We start from the raw sequence: 26921 nt of genomic DNA on the forward strand, positions 1-26921 counted from the left end.
TCAGGGTTCGAGCCCGTCACCACTAAATACGGAGGATGCGGAAAGGTCAGGGAATGACCACCGCATATTCCCGGAGCAATATGGCCTTAGTTGCTAATGCTTCTAAAAACCAAATAACAAACAAACAAACAAACAGACAAAATTATGTTTAGTTTAGGCTGCTTCCTGCATTAAATCAGAGCATAACAAGTTACAGTTATAATAAGAGACTAAATTTCAACATTAGATGAATATCTGTAATTGTATCACTAGATAATTAAGTATCATCATTAATTATCATCATCACTAACAGTGTACACATACACCCTCTATTCATAAGTAGTTGCATAGCCTTGGTTTTCACGGCAGAGTTGTAAGTCATGAGCCTAACATAACACTTGCCTGACCAATTTGATTGGATACTATGATGTAGTCACAAAAGAACTGGATGCAGGGAATAACTTTGATATTATATATTTGGATCTTAGAAAGGCTTTTGATACTGTTGCACATGGAAGACTGCTGCACAAATTGGAGCAGTGTGGCATTGGAGGCAAATTGCTGCTATGGATAAGGGGATGGTTGAGTGGCAGAAGACAGAGAGTGGTAATCAATGGACACTGCTCAACGTGGACTAATGTTATTAGTGGAGTTCCTCAGGGTTCAGTGCTGGGTCCGTTGTTGTTTTCGGTGTTTATGAATGATATTGATGATGTATATCAAGTTTAATGTCCAAGTTTGCAGATGATACAAAGGTTGGCAGGGTTGTTAAGGACACTACTGACGCTATGCTGCTGCAACAGGATCTGGAAAGGTTGAACAGATGGGCTGAGAGGTGGCAAATGAAGTTTAACATTGACAAATGTAAAGTACTACATATGGGAAACAGTAACCACAGAGCAATGTATCAACTCTGCGGTACTACACTGACAGTGGTGGAGAATGAAAAGGACCTGGGGGTAATTGTGCAGGCAGATATGAAGTTCTCTGAGCAGTGCAGATGAGCTGCAAGAGTAGCTCATGGTGTCTTGTCAATGATATACAGGAATTTTTCTAGCAGGGATAAGGAGGTGATTATTCCCTTGTATAAGGCAATGGTTAGGCCACATCTTGAGTACTGTATACAGGTCTGGAGGCCTCATTTCAAAAAGGATGTAGAGCTGCTGGAACGGGTACAGAGAAGGGCAACAAGATTAGTGAATGGAACAAAGGGTTACTCTTACGAAGAAAGGCTTAAGTTTTGCAAATTACAGAGTCTGGAGACTAGGCACCGGCGAGGTGATCTGATAGAGGTGTATAAGGCTTTGAATGGTTTGAGCATGCTCAATGCCAATGGGATTCTTCATCTTGCTCAGAATAATCACCTCAGAGGGCATAAATTCAATTTGAGGAAGGACGGATGTCGGATAGATGTGCAGAAATTTGCCTTTGGCCAGCGGGTGGTTGGTTGGTGGAACCGACTTCCATCACTTGTTGTCGAAGTTGATAGCCTAAACAAATTTACGGCTCAACTGGACAGGTATTTCGAACGAATGGAGGGGTGAAATGGGAGTGGTGTTTTTTTTTTTTTTTTTGGCTGATGCTGAATAAGCTTGCTTTCTTGCATCATATGCCTCTACTAATGCTAATGCTAATAATAATGAACAGTAAATGACACTTGGAGTGGTGCAATAGCCATCATTCTTGGACTCTAAATAGTTATTGTTATTTGTTTTTTTTTAGGAGCATTAGCAACTAAGGCCATATTGCTCCGGGATATGCGGTGGTCATTCCCTGACCTATCCGTATTTGGTGGTGACGGGCTCGAAGCCCGGTCTAATCAAGAAGCGTGTGCTACGCACTGCTGCTCCTTCCCACCTGGCTACGGAGGCGCCTGGACTCTAAATTAATTGAAAGAAGTCCTATGAGTCATCAAGTCATTCAGCACATTAAGGTTAGATAGGCATGGATTTGGAGAATACCTAGAGAACACTACTTACAGGAGAGCTTCGTTCCAACAATGAAATTTGAAAGTTCAGTAAGCGGCAGTTATAGTGATCATATTTGCAAATTGAATTTTGATTCTAATAAGCAAAAATCGACAAATATTATCCAGAGGCTATAAAAATAAAGATATAAAGCACAAATTTAGACTCTATTACCAATTAAATGATACATGAAAATTGGAAGAATATTGTCCACATGTTAGCAAAATAAAAATAGATTTATACTTACGTACATAGCAAAGTGACATATTAAACATAACACTTTCTAATATGATTATAATTTAAAATAGTCACTTATTTTAGATTGCTTTAAATTATCACTACAAAGTCTATTTATAGATTTTTCAATATTGTATAACAGTTTATATTCATGATGACATGCACCAATTTCTTCCAACACTCTCCTCAGGACAGCTTTAGCTTCACAAGTTCGCCATTTTGTAACTGGAATTTGTTCGGGTTTCTTCATCTTTTAAATTTCTTCATCTTTTAAAGCTGTAGTAACTTGTAGATCACCATCTATGTCCACCCAGTCATTAAACTCCTCTTCACCCATGTCTTCAGGCTTTTCAATGGGATCAGTATCGTGACTTAGTTGACCCATCAAGAATAATTAATCCACATTTTTGAAGCAGTTGCTAATGCAGGTTTCGGAAACTTCATTCCAGACACTCGCCACATGAAGTGCATCTAGAACAGTTATCTGCTTTGCAATATCGGATGATGTTCCCAAACCTTCATCTATAGACTGGATGATTTTTTGCCTCATATCCGATCTATAAAAGGTCTTAAAGGTTTTTATTATTCCTTGGTCAAGAGGTTGAATCAGTGATGTGGCATTCGAAGGTGGAAAAACTAATTCAATGTTTTTGAAAGTCAACTTTGGATGAGCTGGGCAGTTGTTCAAAATTAATGCAATTTTTTTGTTTTTCTTATCCAGTTTCAAATCCCATTTATGAAGATAATCTTCAAATAAAGCTGTCATCCAAGCATTGGCATATTCAACAGGCAGGTGTTTTACTCCTTTAAAACATCTAGGCAATTTACTCTCGCCTAAAACTAACGGCTTCATCTTGATTGTTCCCGTCATGTTGCATGTTAAAAGAACTATAATCCTGTCTTTGATTCCTGCAGATGCAGAGGAATTTTTAAAAATCATGCACATGCAGTGGTCTGAGGTAACCCTGTAGTACACCTTATTTCGTCTGTATTAAAAATATCTTCAGGATTATAAGTGCTTAACACAGTTTGCCAAAAGGTTTTCGACCAGATATCAGCTGCAGAGCCATTAGAATCCTGTTTTTCTTCACGAAGTTTTTTGTAAACAATATCATGCCTCCCCTTCCATCTTGTCAGTCATCCATCCATCGCCTTAAACTCTTCATGTAGTTTTCAGAAAAATCATTAGCTTAGCTTTTTGAAGAAGAATGCTATGATTGATTAGTGCATTAAATGAGCAGGCGTGTTTGAACCAAACAAACATAACACTTTGTAATTTGGCATTTCCCTTCACGATTCCTTTTTCTGGTTTCACTAATAACTTTAGTGTTTAATGTGTGATGTGATTTTAATAATTTTGATAAAGATGACTGAGGTACTCCTAATTTTACTGCCGCTTCCCTTTGAGACATATCGCCTAAGTTTAATTTATCATATGTTTCCATAATTCATAACTTATCTTTTACACTCAAATTCACTCTCTTTCTGTTCACTGACATTTTTTTTTTTTTTTTTTTGGGTAGTAAAATTTAAAACAGTAAAAAAGATAAGCGTCAATCACTAACAAAGCACACGGCACACACAGATATTGGAACTAATATGACACACGCAAGTGAGATGAAGTTTAGATATAGAAAAGAAGAGTAGAGTTCAGTGAAAGGGAAACAAATTTTACCATAATAATGTGAAAACACAGAATTCCAGTTATCGGTATTATCGCAAATGCAATAAGATTGAGTTTACTACTCGTTTATTGCACTAATAGAAAGGCCCAATAAATCAGAAACTGCAAATTGTTTTTATTGTTTTACGGTTGTGACCTCCAGAAATGTACTTTAGAAAAATATCACAGAGGCATTCACAGTTGATTCTTATAACCGAAAATACGATTCTAATAAATGATGCCATTTATTAGAATCGTATCTAATAAACGATACTTTTAATGTGGGCCTGTAAAGTCTTTGGGAATGGATCATGCATGTACCAGTATGATAACTCCCCAAGACACAAAACGAACCTTATAGGCACCGTGTTTGAGGAGGTTGATGTTGCATAATTGGCCTTAGCATTAGTAGAGGCATTTGATGCAAGAAAGCAAGCTTATGCAGCATCAGCCAAAAAAAAAAAAAAAATCCACTTCCACTTCACCCCTCTGTTCGTTCCAAATACCTGTCCAGCTGAGCCTTAAACTTATTTAGGCTATCAACCTCCACCACAAGGGATGGAAGTCTGTTCCACCAACCAACCACCCGCTGGCTAAAGGCAAATTTCTGCACGTCTATCCTACATCTGTCTTTCCTCAATTTGAATTTATGCCCTCTCAGGTGATTTTTCTGAGCTAGAGGAAGAATCCCATCAGCATTGAGCATGCTTAAACCATTCAAGGCTTTATACACCTCTATCAGATCACCTCGCTGGTGCCTAGTCTCCAGACACTGTAATTTGCAAAACTTAAGCCTTTCTTCGTAAGAGCACCCCTTTGTTCCATTCACTAATCTTGTTGCCCTTCTCTGTACTCGTTCCAGCAGCTCTACATCCTTCTTGAAATGAGACCTCCAGACCTGTATACAGTACTTATACAATGGAATAATCACCTCCTTATCCCTGCTGGAAAAATTCCTGTATATCATTGACAATACTCCATGAGCTACTCTTGCAGCCTGTCTGCACTGCTCAGAGAACTTCATATCTGCCTGCACAACCACCCCCAAGTCCCTTTCATTCTCTACCACTGTCAGTGTAGTACCACAGAGTTGATACGTTGCTCTGGGGTTGCTGTTTCCCATGTGTAGTACTTTACATTTGTCAATGTTAAACTTCATTTGCCACCTCTCAGCCCATCTGCTCAACCTTTCCAGATCCTGTTGCAGCAGCATAGTGTCAGTAGTGTCCTTGACAACCCTGCCAACCTTTGTATCATCTGCAAACTTGGACATTAAGCTTGATATACCATCATCAATATCATTTATAAATACAGAAAACAATAATGGACCCAACACTGAGCCCTGAGGGACTCCACTAATAACATTAGTCCACGATGAGCAGTGTCCATTGATTACCACTCTCTGTCTTCTCCCCCTCAACCACCCCTTTATCCATAGCAGCAATTTGCCTCCAATGTCACTCCTCCAATTTGTGTAGCAGTCTTCCATGTGCAACAGTATCAAAAGCCTTTCTAAGATCCAAGTATATAATATCAAAGTTATTCCCTGCATCCAGTTCTTTTGTGACTGCATCATAATATCCAATCAAGTTGGTCAGGCAAGACTTTCCCTTAACAAAACCATGCTGTGTCTGAGCTATAACTGAAGTCTTGTCTAAATGATCCTGCAGTGCTTCTTTAACCAGTGCCTCCATTAATTTTCCTGGAACAGAAATTAAGCTCACAGGTCTATAATTACTTGTGTCAGCCTTTGTGAATTGGGGTCACATTTGCACATTTCCAGTCTATGGGTACTTCCCCTGAGTCCAAGGAAGCTCTCATAATTATGGCTAAGGGTTTGCTTACTTCCTTTGCTGCCTCCTTTAATATAACCGGATAGATCCCATCCACCCCGGGTGCCTTTCTTGTGTTTATCTTCAACAGTTTCTCCTCCACTTTACTCCCAGTTATTTCAAGATTCTGTAGCTTACTGCTAGAGTTGAATACACCTCTGGCATTCCCCTTGCTGAATAACTCCTCATGTGTGAATGTCAATGCAAAATATTCATTTAGTTTGTTAGCTACCTGAGCAGGATCATCAACAGTTGACCCATCAATATCAAGTGGACCAATCTGATTCATCCCCTTCCTTCTAGAGTTTACATAAGTAAAGAACTCTTTGCTGTTTTTCTTTGCATCCCTTGCCAAGGATTTCTCGTAATCTGCCTTCGCCTGCCTAACCTCCTTTGTAACTTGGTTGCATATCAACCAAGCCTTGTGACACAAAATGCTGACTTGAATTTTGTGGAACCTTTGTGGGATAAACCGGAATGGTGGATCATGAGAAAGTCTTTAAACATTAATAAATAAATCAGAATAAAAAAATGTCATTATTAAAATAATTGAATAAATATTTTTTAATCTCGTGAAATTTACAAGCAGTTTTTAAGTGTGTACAAAGTATTAAACTAAGAATTTTTTTTTCAAAAAAATCTTTGGCGCTATTGTGCTATTGTCTCACTGATTTTTTATTAATTTCAGAATTGGCTGATGCTTTAGCTAACCCCATTAAATATCAGTCAATGGTGGAAAAGCATGCCCGTCAGCTAATGGCACTCACTGATGATGATGACGACGATGATGATGATGATGAGGTAGTGTAATGAATCTTTTCTGTTTAATTTTTCCTTTTAAGTTTTCAATGTCACGAGATACAGATTTTATACAAAAACTTCTTTCTATAATAATTTATTGTAATATCAGATTGTCAGCATGTTATTCATAATATTTTTTCATACTATCCTTTACCTAATTCATAATCCCTTGATCATTTAAATACATTGTAACCTTACGATAAAGAAAAAGTTTAATAATTCCAGAAGTACTCAATATATCTAATGCAATCTTGGTAAAGTAGAGAACCACATAAATTACATCTAAAGAAGATCATGCATGCATGCATGTTCTTTTAATATTCAGTACTGTATATAATGTGTATTATTAAATTAAAATTCACATGCATACTCATGTATACACCTGTTTTAATACTATTTTATCAGTTGATTTATATATAATAAGTTTTACAAAAAAGAACATTTTAGATCAGTGGTATTCAACCTGTGGCCCATGTGCCATATCTGGCCCACGAATAATTTTTATACAGCCCATGCAGAAAATGAACTAAAATGGCATTTTAGTTCACTTTCTGAACTAAATTTAGATCAGCTCAATTTCCACAATGACAGATAAAAGTTTGTTCCAGCAATCAACCACTCGCTGGCTAAAGGCAAATTTCCACACATCTATTCTGCAACTATCTTTACTCAGTTTGAATTTATGCCCCCTCAAGTGCATAATCTGAGCAAGATGAAGAATCCTCAGAATTGAGCTTACTCAAATCATTTAAAGCCTTATAAACCTCAGTCAGATCAATTCACAGGTGCCTAGTCTCCAGATGCTGCAATTTGCAGAACTTAAGCCTTTCTTGGTAAGAGCAACCGCTTTGTTCCCCTCACTAATCTTGTTGCCCTTCTCTATACTCATTCCAGCAGATCTACATCCTTCGTAAAATGAGGCTTCCAGACCTGTATGCAGTACTCAAAGTGTGGCCTAACCATTGCCTTATGCAAGAGGATAATCACCTCCTTATCCCTGCTAGAAAAGTTTCTGTATATCATCAACAACACCTCATGATCTGCTCTGGCAGCTTCTCTGCACTGCTCTGAAAACTTCGTATCTGATGGCACAGTTACCGCTAGATCTTTTTCATTCTCCACTACCTTGAGTGTATTACCACATAGTTGGTACATTACTCTGGGGTTAGCATTAGCATTAGTACAGGCATACGATGCAAGAAAGCAAGCTTATGCATCGTCAGCCAAAAAAAAAAAAAAAAAAAAAACCTCCCATTTCACCCCTCCATTCGTTCCAAATGCCTGTCCAGCTCAGCCTTAAATTTATTTAGGCTATCAGCTTCCACAACAAAAGATGGAAGCCTGTTCCACCAATCAACTACCTGCTGGCTAAACAGAGGCGGATTTAATGGCGGTCGCACCGGGCGTGCGCCCTGGGCCCCGACTTCTGAAGGGCCCATGCAAAACCCCAACAAATTAGTTGAACATATTAGTTCAAACCTTTGTGATTATTATTATGCTATTATTAATTATATTATGCATATATTATATTCAAATTTTATTGGAAATAAAACATTAATAGTACATAATATTTTTTATTTATTTAAAAAAATAGTTAACATGTATTTTTATTTTCCCTGTCTCTCTCTTTTTTTTAAGGGGCCCAATATTTTCTTCTGCGCCCGGGGCCTCAACCGACCTTAATAAACTCCTATGGCTAAAGGCAAATTTCCGCACCTCTGCTCTACAACTGTCTTTCCTCAATTTGAAACTGTGCCCACTCAGGTTCTTAGTCTGAGCAAGAGGAGGAATCCCATCAGAATTCAGCTTGCTCAACACATTCAGGGCCTTATACACCTCAATCAGATTACCTTGCAGGTTCCTACTCTCCAGGCGCTGCAATTTGCAGAACTTTGCCCCTTTGTTCCCCTCATCAATCTTGTTTCCCTTCTTTGTACTCATTCTAAAAACTCTACATCCTTCCTAAAATGAGGCTTCCAGACCTGTACACAGTACTCTAGGTGTGGCCTGATCATTGCCTTGTATAACGGGATAATCACCTCCCTGTCTCTGCTAGCAAAATTTCTATATATCATTGACAAGACTCCATGACCTGCCCTGGCAGCCCATCTGCACTGCTCAGCAAACTTTATATTTGACTGCACAATTACCCCCAGATCTTTTTCCATTTCCACCTCCCTGAGTGTAGTACCACACAGTTGGTATGTTTCTCTTCAGTTATTGCTACCCATATGCAGTACTTTGCATTTGTCAATGTTAAACTTCATTTGCCACTTCTCAGCCAATTTTCCCAAATTATCTAGATCCAGTTGGACTAGCATACTGTCTTTACTGTCATTAACAACCCTGCCAACCTTTGTATCATCTGCAAACTTGGACATTAAACCTGATATACCTTCTTCAGTATCAATGATAAATATACAAAACAACAATGGGTGCAACACCGAACTCTGGGGAACTCTACTAATAACATTAGTCCACGAAGAACAGTGTCCGTTGATTACCACTCTCTGTCTTCTCCCACTCAACCACCCTTTTATCCATTGTAGCAACTTATGCTTAATACAATACCATACTGCTCCAATTTGCACAGTACTCTTCCATGCGCAACAGTGTCAAAAGCTTTCCCGAAATCCAAGTATATGATATCAAAATTATTTTTGGCATTCAGTTCCTTTGTGACCACATCATAGTATCCAATCAAATTAGCCAGACAAGACCTCCCTTTAACAAACCCATGTGTCTTAACTATTACTGCAGTCTTGTCTAGACAATCCTGCAATGCTTCTTTAACCAGTGATTCCATTATTTTCCCCAGAACACAAGTTAAACTAACAGGTCTGTAGTTACTTGTCACCTCTTGAACCCCCTTTGTGAATTGGTGATAAATTTGCACACCACCAGTCCATGGGGACATCCCCTGAGTCTAAGGAAGCTCTTGTAATTATGTTAATAATAATTAGTTATTGCTACTCATGTGCAGTACTTTTCATTTATCAATGTTAAACTTCAGTTGCCACCTCTCAGCCTATCTGCCCAACTTTTTCATATCCTGTTGCAGCTGCATGTTTCTTTGTTTGTTATTTGGTTTTTAGGAGCATCAGCAACTAAGGCCATATTGCTCCAGGATATGTGGTGGTCATTTCCTGACCTTTCTGCATCCTCCATATTTGGTGGTGACGGGCTCGAACCCTGGTCTAATCAAGAAGCGTGTGCTACGCACTGCTGCTCCGGCGCCTCCGTAGCCAGGTGGGCAGGAGCAGCAGTGCGTAGCACACGCTTCTTGATTAGACCGGGGTTCGAGCCCGTGACCACCAAATACGGAGGATGCGGAGAGGTCAGGGAATGACCACCGCATATCTCCGGAGCAATATGGCCTTAGTTGCTAATGCTCCTAAAAACCAAATAACAAACAACAACAAACAACAACTGCTGCTCCTTCCCACCTGGCTACGGAGGCACCTTGCAGCTGCATACCACCATAAATTACGGTATGCGGCCGCAACAGGATAATATATTTGCATGTATTATCTGCAAACTTGGACATTGTCTGTTATACCTTAATCAATATCATTGATAAATACAGAAAAACAGTAATGATCCTAGCACAGAAATCTGGTTGACTCCACTAATAATTATTAGTGGACACAAATAGTTATAGACCTGTTAGTTTAACTTCTGTTCTGGGGAAAATAATGGAATCACTGGTTAAAGAGGTGATACAGGATCACCTAGACAAAACAGCAGTAATAGCTCAGGCTCAGCATGGATTTGTTAAGGGAAAGTCTTGTCTGACCAATTTGATTGGATACTACGATGTGGTCACAAAGGAACTGGATGCAAAAAATAATTTTGATATCATGTACTTGGATTTCAGGAAAGCTTTTGATACTGTTGCACATGGAAGACTAGTGTACAAATTGGAGTGGTATGGCATTAAGGGCAAGTTACTGCAATGGATAAAGGGATAGTTGAGTGCGAGACAGCAGAGAGTGGTAATAAATGGAGACTGCTCTATGTGGACTAATGTTAATAACAAAGTTCTCCCAGAGTTCAGTGCTGGGCCCATTGTTGTTTTGTGTATTTATCAGTGATGTCGATGAAGGTATATCAGGCTTAATATCCAAGTTTGCAGATGATGCAAAAGTTGGCAGGGTTGTTAATGACAGTAAAGACGGTATGCTACTGCAATAGGATCTAGAAAAGTTCAGTAGATGGGCTGAGAAGTGGCAACTAAAGTTTAACATTGACAAATGCAGAGTACTCCATATGGGTAGCAGTAACCCAAGAGAAACGTAGCAACTGTGTGATATTACACTCAGAGAGGTGGAGAATGAAAAAGATCTGGGGGTGATTGTGCAGTCAGTTATTACAAGGAGGTGATTATCCCTTTGTATAAGACAATGGTGAGGTCATACCTTGAGTACTGTATACAGGTCTGAAGGCCTCATTTTAGGAAGGATGTAGAGTTGCTAGAATGAGTATAGAAAAGGGCAACAAGGGGTGCAGTTACGAAGAAAGGCTTAAGTTCTGCAAGTTGCAGCATCTGGAGACTAGGCACCTGCGAGTGATCTGATCGAGGTGTATAAGGCCTTGAATGGTTTGAGCAGGCTCAATGCTGACGGGATACTTTCGCTTGCTCAGATTAAGAACCTGAGGGAGATAGATTCAAATTGAGGAAAGACAGTTGTAGAATAGATGTGCATAAGTTTGTTTTTAGACAGTGGGTAGTTGATTGCTGGAACAGACTTCCATCTGTTGTTGTGGAAATTGATAGCTTAAATAAATATAAGGCTGAACTAGACAAACATTTGGAGTGACTGGATAGGTGAAATGGGGAGAGTTTGAAATGGGGTGAAATGCAGAATCAATTCTCTCCACATAAATATATTAGTAAAGTTGTTGATGTATTGGTTTGGAGTAATAATTACAAAAATGATCAAATTACCTTGCACAACTATAACATTTCAACTTCTTGGGGATTCATTTTCAGTATAAAAGAAAATAAAAGAAAGATATTATAATCAGATTACGTAAGTAATGCAAAATAATGTTTAGAAATAATTTTTGAAATAAACCTCATTACTTATTAATATAAATATAATCCATTCATTCAGATTATGACTAGAAATTCAAACGTGCACGGTACAAACTCGGCTCATATTGACCAGCTGCATATGAGATATGCAGTATATGAGCAATCACAGTAATAAACACTTTGATAACTGACCCTTGGCACTAGTAGTAGTAGTAGTGGCATGTGATGCAAGAAAGCAAATGTATGAGCTTATGCAGCATCAGCCAAAAAAAAAAATCACACCATTCCCTCCAAATGCCTGTCCAGTTCCTCCTTAAATTTATTCAACCTATCAACTTCCACAACGACAGATGGAAGTTTGTTCCAGAAATTAACCACCCGCTGGCTAAAGGCAAATTTCTGCACATCAATTCTACATCTGTCTTTTCTTAATTTTAATTTATGCCCCCTTAGGTTCGTAATCTGAACAAGTGGAAGGATCCCATCAGAATTCAGTATGCTGAACCCATTCAAGGCCTTATACACCTCAATCAGATCACCGTGCAGGTGCCTAGTCTCCAGCCACTGCAATTTGCAGAACTTAAGCCTCTCTTGATAAAAGGATCCCTTCTCTGTACACGCTCAAGTAAATCTACATCGTTCCTAAAATGAGGCCTCCAGACCTGTATGCAGTACTCAAGGCGTGGCCTGACCATTGCCTTATACAGAGGGATAATCACCTCCTTTTCCCTGCTAGCAAAATTCCTATATATCATTGACAAAACCCCATGACCTGCCCTGGCAGCTTGTCTGCATTGCTCAGAAAACTTCATATCTGCCTGCACAATTACTCCCGTGTCTTCAGTTGCCACTTCTTAGCCCATCTGCCCAAATTATCTAGATCCTGTTGCAGTAGCACACTGCCATTACTGTCATTAACAACCCTGCCAACCTTTGTATCATCTGCAAACTTCGACATTAAGCCTGATATACCTTCATCAATATCACTGATAAATATACAAAACAACAGTGGACCTAACACCGAACCCTGTGGGACTCCACTAATAACATTAGTCCAAGAAGAGCAGCACCCATTGATTACCACCCTCTGTCTTCTTGCACTTAACCATCCTTTTATCCATTGTAGCAACTTACCCTTAATACCATTCTGCTCCAATTTGTACAATAGTCTTCCATGCGCAACAGTGTCAAAAGCTTTCCTGAAATCCAAATATATGATATCAAAATTATTTTTTGCATCCAGTTCCTTTGTAACCACATCATAATATCCTCTCAAATTTGTCAGACAAGACTTTCCCTTAACAAACCCATGCTGTGTCTGAATTATTGCTGCAGTCCTGTCTAGATGATCCTGCAATGTATCTTTAACCAGCGACTCCATTATTTTACCCAGAACAGAAGTTAAACTAACTGGTCTGTAATTACTTGTGTCACCCTTCAATCCCCCTTTGTGAATTGGGGATACATTTGCACATCTCCAGTCCGTGGGAACCTCCCGTGAGTCCAAGGATGCTCTCATAATTATGGCTAAGGGTTTGCTTAGTTGCTTTGCCGCCTCCTTTAATATAACTGGATAGATCCCATCCACCCCAGGTGCTTTTCTTACGTTTAACTTCAACAGTTTCTCTTCCACTTTGCTCTCAGTTATTACAAAATCATTAAGTATCCTGCTACAATTTGATAACCTTCTGCCATTTTCAATCCTTAATAATTCCTCACGTGTGAATGTAGATGCAAAATATTCATTCAGTTTGTTTGCTATCTGAGCAGGATCATCAACAGTCAAACCATCGATGTCAAGTGGACCAGTCAGATTCATCCCCTTCCTTTTAGAGTTTATATAAGTAAAGAAATCCTTGCTGTTTTTCTTAGCATCTTTTGCCAAGGATTTCTTGTAATCTGCCTTCGCCTGCCGAACCTCCTTTGTGACCTGATTACAGATTAACTTATATCTGCCATAGGCTACTGAGTCGCTTGATAATTTATATGCATCCCATGCATTTTTCTTCTCTGTTACGAGTCTCATTAGTTCATTTGACAACCATTTAGGCCTAAACCTTGAGTATGCCTGAAAGGTGTGCTTTGAGCCACTGTGGTGATCATAGTAAGGGGGGGGGAGAATTAAAATCTAGGCATCTGAACAGTTGGAATTGTTAAAATGCAAAATTTAGCTAGATCAGATAATCTAAATGAAATTAGCCTATCAAAATAAAATTAAGGACAGAGCTAAAAATTAGATCTACTGTTAAGTAGATGGAGTAAGAGTGAGCAAATTGTTAAATTATTGTGTAGTGAGAGTAAAGTCACATAAATTATATTCTTATATTCTAGATGAGATTCTTTAAATTATAATGGTGAATGTTTATGGCTTGGTTTTTGCTCTTCTTCCTTGAGGTATGCAGTAATCTGTTTATAAAATTGAAAGATTTCTACCTGGAGACCTGCTGTTCTGTCATTTAAAAAAAAAAAAATTTCCAAGAAGGACACAAATCTGAAATTTTTCTTAATTTTTATTTTAACAACACTGGAGCTCATCACTCATGTTCATATATATGAGTGGATTTGTCTGTAGAAGTGTGTGTATTCATGGGCCACTTCACACTTGTATGTACCAAAAACCCAGAATAATTCATGGAAGGGGAAAACACCTGAGATCAGCTAACTATGGCCTCATTTGAAGAAGAATTTGGAAGGACAGATACTGAGAGTAGGCTCTACACTCTACAGCTTTGGCTTTGCTGCTTCCTAACTGACTATATCTGAAATTGTACTGCACTGGATGAAAATCAGCCATCATCCATCATGATAAAACATGTTCCTTAAATAAAGTGTTACATTCTACTCACAACAGTACTGTACTTTAGTTTCAATGTTTTAGACAAGAAGGATTGTTTAAAGCAGTTTTTCTTGACCATGAATAAATGGTCACCATCTCCTAATGGTGACCACTGAATCTGCAATTTTTCTTCATTGTTTATTCTTCATTACCTGCATAGTTTACTTACTAAATCAGAATATTTACCTACCATTATCTCTACACTAGCCTTGGAGAAAGTGAACTTCAATAATAATAATAATAAAAATTGTAAACGCCCTGTGTTAACAATGATATATTTGATTCCTTTAGCAAAAAAAAAAACATTACTTTTGTTTTTATGCTTTTTTTGTTATACTTAATAATAACCTGCATTTAGTTTTATGGAAAAATGGTCAAGACATTTATTTAAAATTCAGGGAGGATTAGAAACAAAAGGGCCAGGAAAAGCAGCAGTGGAAAATGAAAAAACACCAGTATCTGAGAAAGGTCGCCTCAGCGTTGGAAAAGATGAATCAATAGAGGGTGGACTTGGAAGTAATGTTACTAGGCATACAACTATGAATGGTAATATTCAAAGGACAGGAACATTAGGAAGTACATCACCTGGCCCTGTTCCACTAAAGCGACAAGATACACTAAATAGTAAGTACTTATGATAACATAAAAGTACAAAATTTTCAACAGCTAAAATTGTTATAAATTTAACTGTCTTTTAGAGAGATTTGTGTTAAAAAGAAATCTAAGTAACAACTACTAAATTAAAATCATCCACTTAATATTCTCTTGCAGGACACACTACAAGGTTTTGTAGTGTGTCCCAAATGAAAGTGTAAATATCAAAGTTGTGTTTGCCGCAACAGAGTTGATGCAGACATCACAGATGTCTGTGCCAGATAACAGTGCATTCAAAATAGCATCACCTGTGGTGAAATCATTTTTTGTTCTCTGTTATCATGAAACAAAATCAAGTGTTACAGTGCAGCGATCATTCCAAAGTAAATTTCATAGAAATCAGCTAACTCCATCATTAAGTGATATAGGCAGTTCGTGGAGCGTGGGTGCATCTGCAAGGGCAAAAGCACTGGTTATCCCAGCACAGACGATGTAGAACATGTGTGGCAGGCATATATCTGGAGTCCCCTCAAATCAGCTAACATGGTCTTCAGTAGAGAGAGCTTAGGATTCCACAGAAAAGTATTTGGCATGTTCTTAAAAGGCAACTTTCCATGTGTCCTTACAAAATTCATTTGCAACAAGCTCTAAAACCACATGACAAAAGTTTCTAGATACGAATTTTGTTGTAACATCCAAGAACTGTGAATGTTCCATCTCAGTGGTAAAGTGAATCAGCACAATATTCATATCTAGGGGAGTGAGAATCCACATGAAACTGTGGAACATGAACAGGACAGTCCAAAAGTAAATGTTTTCTGTGCAATGTCTGTGAAAAAGATTTATGGGCCCTTCTTTTTCGCCAAAAACTCTGTGAATGGCATTACCTACCTTGACATGCTGATCGAGTGGTTGCTGCTGCGGCTGACACAAGACAGAAATAACTTCATTTTGCAGCAGGATAGAGCTCTGCCACATTTCCTTAGGGAGTTACGAAAGTTTCTGAATGACAATTATCCCTGTTGCTGGATTGGCCATGCTTCCCGTGATGGCAAACATTTACTTCATTGGCCACCAACGTCACTGGATCTCACTCCCTTAGATTTTTATCTATGGGGTTTTGTGAAAGATTAGGTGTTTCTGTCCCCCTTACCTGCCACTTTGCAAGAGTTGCTAGGATGTATCACCGCAGTTATCACTCCAATCAACAACAATATGCTGGAGAAAGTGTGCATGAATTTGATTACTGCATTTACGTGTGCAAAGTCACCATGGAGCCGATATTGAAGGACTGTAAGGTAACTGTTAAGAACTTTGATATTTATGCCTTCATTTGATAGCTTTTTTTACAGAAAAATATGTAGTTACTTTCAAATAAACTGTCAGAGTTGTCAACATTTTTATTAACCCTGTATATACTTCTGAAAGAGCACACTTCTGTGTGAGAGAGAGAGAGAGAGAGTGTTTGTGCACGTGCGTGTGTACATTTTTGAAGGTCATTTCAAAAAAATTTCCATTAATGCACAAATTGTGTTTTGAAATCTTTCAGTAAGTGCTGCCATCTCTTATTTATGTTTCCAGTCAGTTGTAGACACAATTTATAATACATGGCATCACCAAAACAATTTCGAAAATTGGAAGAGCTGATCCACACTTGTTAAAATCATTTATTTTTATATTTTTTGAATTTTCAAAATTTCATAAGAAACCTACTCCCCAGAGCCCAAAATCTCTTGTGCAAGGGTTAAGAGAAGCATAGCAGAACAATTACATTGTTCTTCTCTGTATATCTTTATTTCCTTTTTCTGGCATATCAGAATATGCAGGTATTTGGTCCATATTCTGATCTTATTTCCAATATACACACACAAACATATGCACACACTCAAGAGTAATAATACCTTTCATAATGCCTTTGTATTACCTATTTTTAAAACTCTATTAATTTCTCCTAAAATTCTGCAGTAAGTTTTTTGGAATAACAAAGTTTGTTGAAAAAAGCTTGCATGTATTTCTGTATACTTCCCACTATTTACTTCAGCCACTAAGAGGAATGAGTCTTAGTTAACAAATAACAATAGCTACAATTGTTGTATATTTGTAAACATATACTAGTTTCTGCTAATCAGTGCACACTCACTATGTTGTTTCAATGTTAGGAACTCTGTCAGAACCAATTCAAAGTGTTGTAGTGCCCTAAGCCAACTTTGCTTTGGTGCCCACACCTCCATCCCATTAATAAAGCTGAAAAGGTTTTTCAATTCAAAAATAAAATATAAAATTTTAATAATTTTATTTTATTCAGTGCATTTATTAAAATCTAAATAAAAAATATATTATTGTTGTTGTTGTTATGGGGGTTTGATGGTACATAACATATATTATTAATTTAAATTGAATTAACAAGTAGCATTAATTATTACATACTTAAATTTTCTACTTCAAAGATTAACTTCTCAGGCCTTAGCAGCTTCAAACCTTTGGAACATTTTATCCAGGTTTAAATTCTTAAGTGATGGCATGTTCAATTGAAAAGTTGCCAACCCACCAATCTTGTGTGATCATGAAACAGAGGAAGGTTTTGATTAACTTCATATGTGAAAAGCTCCTTTTGGTGCTAGCCAGTGATACTGATAATGTTACAAGCATTCTCAGCACCATGAAAAGATTTACCATTGATTCTGTCAAATTGCTTAAATACACGAATCGCAGAATTTCAGTGAGAATAACTGCCTTTGAAATTGTTTTGCAAATATTTTAATGCTTCATCATCATCAGCCATTTTCAATCCACTGCAGGATGAAGGCCTCTCCAGCAACTTTCCAGTTCCTTCTGTTTTGAGCACTGGCCATCCATTTACTACTCAAAACCTCATGAATTTCATCTATCCATCTCCGCCTTTGTCTTCCAGGTTTTCTTCTAACTCCTCTTGGGTACCATTCTGTTATTTTCTTAGTCCATCTGTCATCATGTCTTCAAGCTATGTGTCCTGCCCAAGACCATTTTAGTTCTTTAGTTTTGATAAGAATGTCCTTTACTTGAGTTTGCTGCCTAATCCATGTGTTTCTCTTCTTATCTAACAGTCTGATTCCCAATATAATTCGTTCCATTCTTCGCTGTGTAGTTCTTAGCTTCTCTTCCATTCTTTTGGTGAGTGCCCAAGTTTCACTTCCATAAGTCATGGTGGGGAGTATACATTGATTCATTATTTTACGTTTCAGACAAACTGGGATATTACTCTTCAGTATGTGACTATATTTCCTGAATGCTATCCATCCAAAATTTATTCTTCTCTTGACTTCCAGCCATTTATCATTATTACAGCTAATAACTTGTCCCAGATAAGTATAGGACTCCACTTTTTCAATTACTGCTCCTTCAATCATTATTTCCCTTTCCGTGGCATACTTGTTTATCATTACTTTTGTTTTAGCCATATTCATCTTTAGTCCAAAATCCTTACTAACTGTGCATAACTGATTAAGATTTTCCTCTAATTCTTTGGGATCGTGGTTTATGACCACAATGTCATCAGCAAATTGTAAATGGTTTAGGTACTCTCCGTTCACATTGACTCCTTTCTGCGACCAGTCTAATCTTCTGAAAGCTTCCTCAAGGGCAGCAGTAAACAGCTTCGGAGATATTGTGTCTCCTTGTCGAACTCCTTTCTCGATTTTAAATTTGCTACTGTCTTTGTCTAGTCTAATAAAGGATGTAGCACTCTCATATATTTTCTTCAAAATCATAATATATGGAGTATCTATGCCTTGTCTTTCCAGTGCCCGAAACATTGCCTTATGCTGTATGGAGTCAAATGCCTTTTCATAATCCACAAATGCCAGGCATAATGGTGTTTTATATTCATTTGCTTTCTCCATTAGCTGTGATATTACGTGAAGGTGATCCGTAGTTGAGAATCCTGTCCTAAAGCCAGCTTGCTCTTTCGGTTGATTCTCATCAAGTATTCTTTCTAATCTGTTAGTAATGACCCTTGTGAACAACTTGTAGATGTGGGATAACAAGCTAATTGGTCTATAATTTCCAATTTCTGATTTATCTCCTTTCTTATGCAACAAAACTATGATTGCATTATTCCACTGCTTAGGCATCACACCTTTTCTAATGCACTTTGTGAAGAGCCTTGCCAGTTTTTGTGTTATGTCTCTTCTTCCCAATTTTAACAACTCTACAGTAACTTCGTCTTCCACCGGGGCTTTCCGATTCTTCATTTTCTTCAATGCATGTTCTACCTCATCAGGAAGAATATCGGGTATGTCATATGTGTTGCTACTTTGCAATCCATATTCCCCACTGCTGGTATCATTCCCTCGCTCCTTGTATAATTCTCTATAGTAGTCTTCTGCTATTTGAATTATGCCTTCTCTGCTGTTTATAAGTACACCATCGCTATTCTTCAGTTTCAGTATCATTTGTCTTTCTGTATTACTGCTCATGGCTGCTGATTTAAATCCTTTGTTTTCCCTTAATGCTTGTTCTACTTTTCTTGTGTTAAATCTTCTTATGTCCTCTCTGAGTCTCTTTCTACTAGCTTTGCATAACTCAGTATACTCAATTTTCTCCCTGTCAGTGTTTTTCTTGCTCTTCATTTGTCGTCTTTGGTTCATCATGACAAGTGTTTCTTGACTAATTTTTTCTTCTTTGGATTTTTGTTTCCCTATAGGTTTCTTGGGCTTTATCACTTTCAGAAAGTTGTAATATTCCTCGTCGATACCTTGGTCCTGAACAGTCTGCAGAAGCTCGAACTTGTTCTTAAGTTCCAGTACATACTGCTTTTTCTCCTCCTCTGTTATTTCAAAGACCTTTGTATTATTTACTCGAGTCAGTTTTTTCCTTTCCTTTCCTACATCTATATCAAGTGTACATCTTACCATTCTGTGATCACTTCCAACATTTACCTTATTCAGGACGGTAACATCATTCGCAATATATCTTCTGTTAGTGAGGATGAAGTCGATTTCACTAGTTGTTAATCCATTTGGACTTTTCCATGTCCACTTTCTGTTCACCCTTTTCTTGAAAAAAGTGTTCATTACTGACAGTCCTTGAGATTCTGCAAATTCCACAAGTCTTTCACCTCTTTTATTTCTTTCACCAATTCCAAAATTTCCTATAGTGCCTCTTTCTGTGCTGTTTTGCCTTTTTCCAACCTTAGCATTGAAGTCTCCCATAATAATAGTGTAGTGGGTTTTCTGCTCATCTAGAAGACTCTCAATTTCAGTGTACATTTCTTCAACCTCTTCATCATCATGGCTCGATGTTGGTGCATAAATCATTATAATCTTTAGCTTGTACCTCTTAGAAATCTTGAGTCTTGACACCCTTGGTGATGTACTTTTGAATTCCAAAATGTTGTTTTTCAAATCATTATGGATCAGAAACCCAACTCCACCTTCACTCCTTTCACTGTTTCCATTGGTGTACAGCAGATTTCCACTTGATAAACTTATAAGTGATTCATTTCTTCTTCTTGTTTCAGCCAAACCGATGATATTCCAATTCACATTTTCTAATTCCTTTTCCAGCTCTAATATCCTCTCTTCACCGATGAGTGATCGTACGTTATAACAGGCCAAGTTCAATTTCCGTGCATGGCAGCCTGGTCGTACCCAGAGATTCTTAGCACCCTCTGCTTCCACTCTGATCCTCTCGCTGCCGTAAGAGGGAGAGTGAAAGCTGCTGGGGACTGAGGGCCATTTGTATTGTTGTGCTCTCATTGCTGGAGGGTTTGGTCTTTTCCTCTTCACGCTGACCAGGCGTCTTGAAGAGAACAACTCTACACGTTCGTTGCCACCTAAGTGACGTAACAGGGCTTACCATCGAGAAGGTGTGCATGAGTGGATTTTAGGGAGGCAGACCAACCGGACTTCTCCTAAATCTTCTGTAATAGAGAGATATTGGATCCATCAGTGTTTTAGGCTGAGTGTCTGATAACACACAGGATACCTGTTCCCCTCTAAGCCCCTCTTTGAAATTGTTTTGCAAATATTTTAATGCTTATAAATCTTTTAATATCTAATAGTACAGATGACTTCCTGATCACCAGCTGTTATGTGGAATTTCTAAATTCGTATTAGAAATGATTATTATGCTATTTGATCAACTGAAATCTCTCTTTCACTGACTGGATTGTACTGTCTAAAAATGATGAAAAAGTGGATTCAAAAATTTTCCTTCTTTGTCATTAACAAGCATTCTTTTTCAGCAGCAAATTCCTGTTTTCATAAATTCAGATTCGGTTTCCAATCTAGAAGGTATTAAAATTTATCATCTGTTTTGAATTTTAAAGTATTTGTTTAATTCTGAAAGCAGGGTGACAGCTTGTGACATATCCAAATTGACCACTTAGAGCGCTGTGCTTGTGATGTTTATTTAGCTCAAATGTTATAACAAAAAATTAGGCAGCATATAAATTTTCTTTAATAGTTTTTTTTTTTTTTTTTTTTGAAATGTCAAAAATTTTAACCTAATCTCCTATGTAGAATTCCTATTTTAACTGTTCACTTGTTTCTTGCTGATTGAGAGTGATATTTTTCTGTTGCTCTTGCAGTTTTTAGTTCCCCTTAAACTTTGGTGCCCTAAGCTAATACCACATTGGCTCACCTCTTATGCCTATCCAGACCTCTGTCTCCTTACTTTGTCTTCTGTTGTCCAAATTTCCTAACTGATTTGTCACTAGATTGTTTTCCATGTGTTTTCTGAAGAATAAAGCCATATAATTAATATTTTCTCACCCATTTTTATTGCATCTAACAGCAATATAGAACTACCTGTTGGATTGCTTTGCCCATTTGTCAAAATGCACACATCAGCATCCTTTTTACTGATTATATTTTGCTTAAATTTAATATAGAGTGATTATAAAATAACTTCCAGTCTTTTCTAAAGAGACATATAAAGTGCAAATGCATCACATCTATATGCAGTAGATTAACTGAAGTTATTATAGTGGCATTGTTTCATTGCATCTCAATTTATGATTGTGAACGCCTTTACAATGAGTTACCTATTTCGTTATACTTTGAATAAGTAATGCTTCCCCAACAGAGAAAACTATTATTACTTATTCTCAGTGGATACCACCACCCTGATGGCATAACAGCTGAAATTAAGTTCCAGGTGTGAAATTAAGTTCACAATATGAGAGAATCTCTCACTGATGAAGAGCCAAATAGCTCTGAAACAGATGTATAGGTGGTGGTGTCCACTGAGAATAAGTAACAATAGTGTTCTCTATTGGGGAAGTGTTATTTACTCAAAGTATAACCAAACAGGCAACTCATTGTGAAGGCATTCACAATATTAGATGTAATTAAATGATGCCAATATAATAACTTTGGCTAATTTACTGTATGTAGATCACTAACTTTTATGTCCATAAATTTTAATGCAGTCTAAGGCTTTTGCTCTGAATTTTTATTAAGTAGTTTTCTAGAATTAAAATTTTGGAATATTCCTATATTAGGCATGTACTTGAGACACCCACAGATTTACATAGTTATAAAGTTCATGTTTTCCTACAGGCATAGAATGACTATTTATTAGTGTTTACAAAGAGCAACATGATCATTTATTCATGATCACATAGGTAGGAGTGCAGTATGGTGAGTGAATGAAGAATTAGTACATACAGGGATGCAATGCTGCAACATAGGAATATAAACATGTGCATAACCTTTATCATGGTTCACATTCTAAAACTGTCTGTGAGCAATTTGATAATGAAATTTGAGGCAACAGGTTGCATGTGTAATAGAATATATAAAGGATGATCCTATACTACTATAGAAACTCTTTCTGAAGTTTTTGCTGCAGAGGAGCAGAAATCAAAAGAGTACAAGATCTCCCTGGTGAAAAATCTTCAAGCAGATGACTAAAACACATTATGACTTTTCATTACAATTTCTTTCCAAATTTAAAAGGATGAGAAATGGCTCAACACTATTCTATGGACAGATGAAGCACGCTTTACTCTGTCAGGTGGTATAAACACATGAAACTGTGTCATTTGATCAGAATCATGCCTATGTTTCACTCATCAGATTTTGTTTTGTGACATGAATGTGAACTTAGTTTGTTTCATTGTTGGTTCATACTTTTATTGGAGAACTAACTGTGCAAATACCAAAAGTGTGTACCGTTGCAACAGCATGGCACTACAAGATTGTTATCTATCTTGGAGCAGTGGACAATGACAAAGGTTATCTTCATGCAAGATGGTGCACCGTCACCACACATTGGCCAACAAATCAAGATCTTAAAAAAAAAATTTGATTTAGAAAACTATCTGGCATTTTCATGTCACAGGACAATTAAATTAAATTTTGACCTATGCAGAAAGTGACATAGTAATAAATACTATATTTAAAATAATATTTTAATAAATAATTAATAAATAAGTAATAAAGTTTATATTTTCTGAGAGCCAATATATTATCATTTTTGTGTCAATTTCTTTATTGGTCCTAATAATAGCCATTCTGCACCTGCTGGCACAAACTTCAACTGTGCAACTTATGGAAATCTGGCATTATATATCTCAAATGCATGCCTAATATAGGAATATTCCAAAATTTCAACTCTTTTAAATACTTTGAGAAGGACAAGGTCTCAAACCTCAGAAGTTATTTTTTTATTATCCTTTATTTCAGATTCTTAATAAAATTTATCAAATTTATTCTGTTTTGGTACTTATTAGATAATTCAGAGTATCAGCTGATAAATCAAACAGAAATAAGTAAAAAAAAAAATTATAAGTATAGAAAGTTGTAATAGAAAATAAAATAAAGCACAACAATTAGAAATTTGTTTTCTAAATTTATATCCATTTATGACATCGGATGCATGTATTATTATTTGTCGCAGTATAAAATTCTAAAAGAACAAGTAAACCAAATAAACTTTCCATTATTTGTAGAATAATGGATAAGGTCAACACAGGTTAGTTTCCTTTAAATAGTATACAAAAATTATCTGTAAAATATGCATGCTACCAGCATCTGTACAAAAAGCAGACCTCACAGAAGAAAATTTCAGCACCTGTAATGTTCTTTAAAACTTTTTAATAAATAATAATGTCATGTGATATTCTTGCCATTTTCGACAAGAAATAAACTGTTTTCAAGCTTTATTTCTTTGTCAGTGACAGCAAGAATATTTTACTCCCAACCTCAATAAAGGACATTTAGTTTATAAAAATGTTAAATATAGTAAAACTCTCAGTAAATCAGAATGTCTATCAAATTTCATTTTATTCTATTATAAACTAATGAATATAATATTCTACCTCTTGAAATTAACAGTTTTAAACAGTTAATTGCAGTGTTTGCACTTAATTTCTAGCATAATCATACCTGTGTGTAAACCCACACCCTTTAACTCATACGTCCATTGTGTAATCATGGTTTATAAAATGTGTCCAGTAGATATAAATCCAAAATAAGTAAGTTTTTGCTTGCAGATCCTTATTAGTCAGTTACTGGTCAAACAATAAAAATATGGCATTTTTCAAAAAGAAAAATATTTTCTTCGTAAACCAAATTCAAAAAACTGATTGCAGTCCACTTTCAACAAAGTTATAGGTGTGTTGTAAAGATTTTTATTCCCAAGAGAAGTAGATTGTTCTTTAGGCTCTTTTTATAAGGAAAAGTACCATGAATCTAATTTAGATTAAGTAATAATTCAAAAACATTTTAATAATGTTACAGAGCACACAATTAATTTATCAGTAGCTGTCATCTGAAACAACTTCTTTTCTTCTCATACAGAACGTTTAAATCAGTCTGTCAGAAGCTTGTCAGATGAAAATACACCAGATAAAGCACCTTCTTTATTAGGTAAGAAGTGTACACATGGCCAGTAAGTGCAAAAATATGTACGTAATGATGATGCATGATCTCGTTGTACTGTCCTTAAATTGTCACAATAATGCTAAAATATGTGGGGTTTAAAAGAATTCTTTTTTATTAGGAAAAAAAAAATAATTCCTTTTATTTTAGTCATTCTTCTGTTAAATGATAGCAACAAATGTAATGGTACTGCCAAACTGTTTTGTAGTTTGAAAGTTTCTTATAGAAACTTCCTATATTTAACAAATTTTCAACCTGTATTTAATAAATACAGATAGACAGACAGACATTAATGTGATGGCAGAACAAGTTACATCTTCATATCTCAAGGTGATTTATTTAAATGGCTTATTAGTGTAAGTTGTTAAAAATATCCTGTGTATGTCTGAGAAATTATGGTTTAGTATGCTTGTGCTGTAAACTCCTGGTAACAGAAATTCAAAGATTTAAAACCAAGACCAAGTGGGTTTTTTCCTTTAATTTTTTTTTTGTTAATTAAATTTTTTTCTTTATCATATTTCCACATCATAATCAAGTACAAATAAACAGGCATAGGACAGTATATCATCTTACCATACTCACAAAACAATAATGTAAGTGTGAGATATTAAAAATGGCCATCCTTTTCACAAATGTATGCACCGTTTCTTTTGCCCATGTTTAAATCCACTTTGGAAGACATTAATGTTTTTAATTTCTGTTGCAGCATAACCCCTTCCTCCATTATGGGGATGGGGGTTATTTTCGTAGACCCCTCTCCTTTCAGGTATTTCTAGAGGAAGAAATCCAATGATGTTGGGACTACAGCCCTCCAGAAAGTAGATGATTGCCAGGGAACTTTTGCAGAAAGGATATGGTTTCAGCAGATATGATGAAACCACAAAGTGGTCTCAAAAAAAAATGGGGTTCATCATGTGGTGACATGACACGGCACACCATATGCTGATTTTCTCAGAGTGTAAGGACTTTTTATGGAATGTATGTGGGCTTTCAGTCAACCAGACCCAGAGGTTTTGGCTATTCACATACCCATTGAGATAAAATCAAGCTTTATCAGTGATGAAAACTGCATCAAGCTTATCTTCCATATTTATCAATGAATTCCTGAAACTATCTATATATAGTAGAATAGCCATTTTTTTTTTGATCCAGCTTCTTCAGCTCCTGACTAAGTGAACATAATATGGACAGAGATATAACTGTTGCAAAGATTTTTGTGTAATTCTGTGTAGCAATCCTGTTTTCAATGCAAGTTTCCTGGGACTTTTTGGAGGAGACTGCCACAACTTTTCCATCACTTTATCCACTTAGTGTTGGTTAAAATGGACAATCTTCCATTCAATTTCTTATCATGTGAAAAGTTTCACAAAAATGGTTCACCAGCCTTGCTGTTGTCATCTTATGGGAACTACAACATCTGGATATATTTTCTGGGTCTGAGGCCAATATTTCCTGGGTCTGAGGCCAATCTAGGTGGGAGGAACTTTTATGAGCTTTTTTCATAAAAGTTACTATGGCAAAGTAGTTGAAATTTGACATCGATTGCACAGTTTAGTTTTTATTCCATAAAAAACTATAGTTTTTCATCTCAAGATTTTAATCAAGCAAAACAGATAAACCACCCATAGAATACATGCAATTTACAGACATAATATACCGATGCCTCATGGCCTTAGTTGCCTTGATATGAAAACAACAGAAAACATGGTCACTATTCCTAAGTGCTGTTTGGTGAAGTTTGTATGAAGAGAGCTTCTTTGGTATTGCTAGGAAATACAAACCATTCATCAGCCCATCATATCATATGTTATCTTGCCATGATTGGAGGGAGAGAGCTAACTAGACTGTTGATTAAAAGTTTTAGTATTGTGTAGTGATGAGAAATGCGTTTGGTATACACTGAAAACATAGTTATACCATACCCAGTCCAGAACCCAGATATTAAACCGGTTGTCTCTGGAGAAATCTGGAAAGAACTATCCTGAAACTAACACAGGGCATCCATCAGTTATCGGATTCTTTGATGTGACCATGGAGAAATCTTAGTTAGGATTTATGTAGATGTAGAATGCATTCAAATATTGGCCAAAACATGAATCTGTATACTG

General features: G+C 36.7%; 1 protein-coding gene across 1 annotated transcript in view; it reads left to right on the plus strand.

Annotated features, from left to right (window-relative positions):
• The window catches only part of LOC150084836 (1-phosphatidylinositol 4,5-bisphosphate phosphodiesterase classes I and II-like), a 932481-nt gene that overhangs the window by 844371 nt on the left and 61189 nt on the right, over positions 1–26921 (plus strand). The window contains exons 23-25 of the mRNA XM_090376366.1: positions 6367–6479; positions 14752–14977; positions 24733–24801. Coding sequence (XP_090232492.1) covers positions 6367–6479; positions 14752–14977; positions 24733–24801 — 408 coding nt within the window. The remainder of the gene's footprint in view (positions 1–6366; positions 6480–14751; positions 14978–24732; positions 24802–26921) is intronic.

This window comes from Mastigoproctus giganteus, chromosome 6 (assembly GCF_048544385.1).
Source record: "Mastigoproctus giganteus isolate SK-2022 chromosome 6, ASM4854438v1, whole genome shotgun sequence".
In the NCBI taxonomy this organism is placed as follows: domain Eukaryota; kingdom Metazoa; phylum Arthropoda; class Arachnida; order Uropygi; family Thelyphonidae; genus Mastigoproctus; species Mastigoproctus giganteus.